At 44.9% G+C, this 3,896-nt stretch overlaps 1 protein-coding gene across 1 annotated transcript in view; it reads left to right on the forward strand.

Moving 5' to 3' along the window:
• The window catches only part of LOC119427749 (immunoglobulin superfamily DCC subclass member 3), a 100,469-nt gene extending 99,687 nt beyond the window's left edge, over positions 1–782 (forward strand). The window contains exon 6 of the mRNA XM_037695390.1: positions 613–782. Within this exon, the coding sequence (XP_037551318.1) occupies positions 613–782 (170 nt within the window). The remainder of the gene's footprint in view (positions 1–612) is intronic.
• Positions 783–3,896: the final 3,114 nt, after the last annotated feature.

Raw genomic sequence — 3,896 nt, forward strand, 5'->3', positions numbered from 1 at the left:
CAGTCCATCACAGGGACACCTGGACAGGTCTCCAGTCCATCACAGGGACACAGAGAAAAATGAGACCATCAACCATTCACTCTCTCTCTCACCTACGAACAATTTAGAGTTACCAATCAGTCTAACGTGCATGTTTTTAGTCCGTGGGAGGAAACCCACGCAGCACAGAGAGAACATGTAGACTAGACTCAGAAAGGCCCCGGGCCTGTGATTGAACCAGTGACCTTCTCGTTGAGAGGCAGCAGCTCTACCAACTGATCCACTGTGACCCAAAAAACAACGTAAAAAGTTTTTATTTACAAGAAGTTGTTCCCTTTCCAACAATAATTTAATTAAATTCAATTCAGTTTATTTATAAAGCACCAAATCACAACAAAGTTGTCTCAGGGACTTTACAGGAACATTCACATAAAAGCCATTTAGTAAAGTTCTCTATCTAAGGAATCCAGCAGACAAGATGAATCTTGGCTTCGTTGCAGTCTCCCATCCTGAGCAAGCACAGTGGAGACAGTGGAAAGAAAAACTCCCTTTAACAGGAAGAAACCTCCAGCAGGACCAGGTTATAATTAAGGGGTGCCTAATTAGACGTGTCTCGTTTTCTCCCTGTTTCAGCTCCAGCGGAGTTTGTTCAGCCTCCACAGTCCATCGCCCGTCCAGTCGGCACCACCGCCATCTTCACCTGCCAGGCGCAGGGTGAGCCCGACCCACAGCTCACCTGGCTGAAGAACGGACAGGTTCTGGAGCCCGGAGGACACGTCAAACTCAGGAACAACAACAGGTAAGAATGAGAGGAAGTGTTTTATCAGAGACAGCAACATTTGAAACGTGAGCTGTGCGAGCTGCATTCTGCATAAAACATCAGTTCTGAGAATCTGATTAAAAGAAAATGTTGTAGCTTATTAACTTATTTACACTTTCATTTAATACTTGCAGCCTAATGAGATTACAAGAGGCTGCAAGGGTTCAAGTGACATATGTTTAATCACCAACATATGTATTCAAGAATAATAACATGAGGTGTCATTAATCTGCGTCTGGTTAAAACAACCAGTTTGTAAAGAACGGTGTTTAATTGTGATAATCAGTCAATAAAATGAAATTTTTGTATTTTTTAAAACGTATAAACTTTATACCATACCATACCATACCATACCAAATGGGAGATTATAGATCAAGTGTCCCTGTTTTCTCTTGTTTACGAGAGCCAAAGACAGCAGGACCCGGTTTACAGAAGCTGCCATGCTGTAGTTTAAGACCAGAGTCTGTGCAGTCGATACGTGGCGCTTTAAGACCCTCCACCTCTCCAGCAAACGATCACAACCATCAACCACGAGCTTCAAGTTAAGCGTGAAATAACCAGTTACAGGTCAATGTAGTAGAGAAAGCACCATGAGAACATTCAGCAGCAAGATAAGAGCTATGGGAATAAATGAGTCAAGAACTGACAAAAAGTATCTCATCCTTTCTTTGTCTTAGATCAGTGTTCTGTTGGTTGGGGGGGGCTGGGGTCTGAGAGGAGGAGAGGCGGTGTTTGTCAGTGCAGTGCAGCCCTGTTGAGTAGGGACAATATTTAGAGAGGAGGCGAAGAGAAGGACTCTGCACAGAACCTCCGTGCGTAAATGTGTGATGAGGAGGAGAAAGATACATTTTGTAAAGATCTGGATGAAGTGGTGGAGAGTATTCCCAGGGAGGAGAGGGTGGTGATGGGAGCAGACCTGAATGGACATGTTGGTGAAGGAAACAGAGGATGAGGAAGTGGTGGGTAGGTTTGGTGTCAAGGAAAGAAACCAGGAAGGACAGATGGTGGTGGATTTCACCAAGAGAATGGAAATGGCTGTAGTCAACACCTGTTTCCAAAAGAGGGAGGAGCATAGAGTGACCTACAAGAGTGGAGGAAGGAGTACGCAGGTCGACTACATTCTGTGTAGAAGAGGAAACCTGAGGGAGATTGGAGACTGTAAGATTGTGGCAGGGGAGAGCGTGGCCAGACAGCATCGGATGGTTGTGTGTAGAATGACTGTTGTTGTGAAGAAGAGGAAAAGAGTAAAATCAGAGAAGAAGACCAAATGGTGGAAGATGAAGAAGGAAGAATGTTGTGATAAATTCAGAGAGGAGCTGTTAAAGGCTCTGGGTGGTAAGAAAGAGCTTCCAGATGACTGGACTACTACAGCAACAGTAATTAGAGAGACAGGTAGGAAGGTACTTGGTGTGTCATCTGGACAGAGAATGGATGATCAGGAAACCTGGTGGTGGAATAGTGAAGTGCAGGAAGATGTTCAAAGAAAGAGGTTAGCCAAGAAGAAATATGACAGAGAGAGGACTGAAGAGAGGAGACAGGAAGATAAGGAGATGGGACGTAGAGCAAAGAGGGAAGTAGCTAAGACAAAGCAGAAGATGTATGATGAGTTGTGTGGGAGACTGGACACTAAAGAGGGTGAGAAGGACTTGTACCGATTGGCAAGACAGAGGGATCAGGCTGGAAAGGATGTGCAGCAGGTTAGGCTTATTAAAGATAGGAATGGTAATGTTCTAACAAGTGAGGAGAGTGTGATGGGAAGATGGAAGGAGTACTTTGAGGAGCTAATGAATGAAGAGAATAAAAGAGAAAGAAGAGTAGAGGTCATAGAAACTGTGGACCAGGAAGTGGGAAAGATTAGTGAGGGTGAAGTCCAGAAAGCTCTGAAAAGAATGAAGAAGGGGAAGGCAGTAGGACCTGATGACAAGTGGAGGTTTGGAAATGTCTTGGAGAGATGGCAGTGAGGTTTTTGACTCAAATATTCAATGACATATTTCAAGGTGAGAAAATGCCTGAGGAATGGAGAAGAAGTGCTGGTGGCCATTTTTAAGAACAAGGGTCATGTACAGAGTTGTAGCAACTACAGGGGAATTAAGTTGATGAGCCACACAATGAAGATCTGGGAAAGAGTTGTGGAAGCTAGACTTAGACGAGAGGTGACTATCTGTGAGCAGCAGGATGGTTTCATGTCAAGAAAGAGCACCACAGATCCATCTTTGATTTGAGAATGATGATGGAGAAGTACAGAGAGGGTCAGAAAGAACTCCACTGTGTCTTTGTGGATTTTGAAAAAACATCTGACAGGGTGCAGAGGGAGGAGGAGTGGTGTTACATGAGGAAATCTGGAGTGGAAGAAAAGTATGTTAGACTGATACAGGACATGTATGAGAACATGAGCCCCTTCTTGTTTGCTCTGGTGATGGACCGACTAACAGACGAGGTCAGGCAAGAATTCCCGTGGACTATGATGTTTACAGATGACATTGTGATCTGTGGTGAGAACAGGGAACAGGTGGAAGAAAACTTGGAGAGGTGGAGGTATGCACTTGAAAGAAGAGGAATGAAAGTCAGTCGTAGTAAGACAGAGTCCATGTGTGTGAATGAGAGGGAGGAGGTGGAACAGTGAGGCTACAAGGAGCAGAGGTCACAAAGGTGCAGGACTTCAAGGACTTGGGGTCCACTGTCCAGGAACATGGGGAGTGTGGTGAAGAGGTGAAGAAGAGAGTCCAGGCAGGATGGAGTGATGGAGAAAAGTTTCAGGAGTGATTTGTGACAAAAGGGTGTCAGCAAAGGTCAAAGGAAAAGTTTACAAGACAGTGGTGAGACCAGCTATGTTGTATGGCCTGGAGACAGAGACATGGACAAAAAGACAGGAGACAGAACTGGAAGTGGCAGAAATGAAGATGTTGAGGTTCTCCTTAGGAGAGACAAGGATGGAGAAGATCAGGAATGAGATCATCAGAGGTACAGCACAGGTTGAACAACTGGGAGATAAAGTTAGAGAGGACACACTGAGATGGTTTGGACATGTCCAGAGGAGGGACAGTGGTTTTGACATGTCCAGAGGAGGGACAGTGGTTTGGACATGTCTGGAGGAGGG

The sequence above is a fragment of the Nematolebias whitei genome, chromosome 2 (assembly GCF_014905685.2).
Source record: "Nematolebias whitei isolate Nwh7 chromosome 2, NemWhi1, whole genome shotgun sequence".
NCBI classification, from domain to species: domain Eukaryota; kingdom Metazoa; phylum Chordata; class Actinopteri; order Cyprinodontiformes; family Rivulidae; genus Nematolebias; species Nematolebias whitei.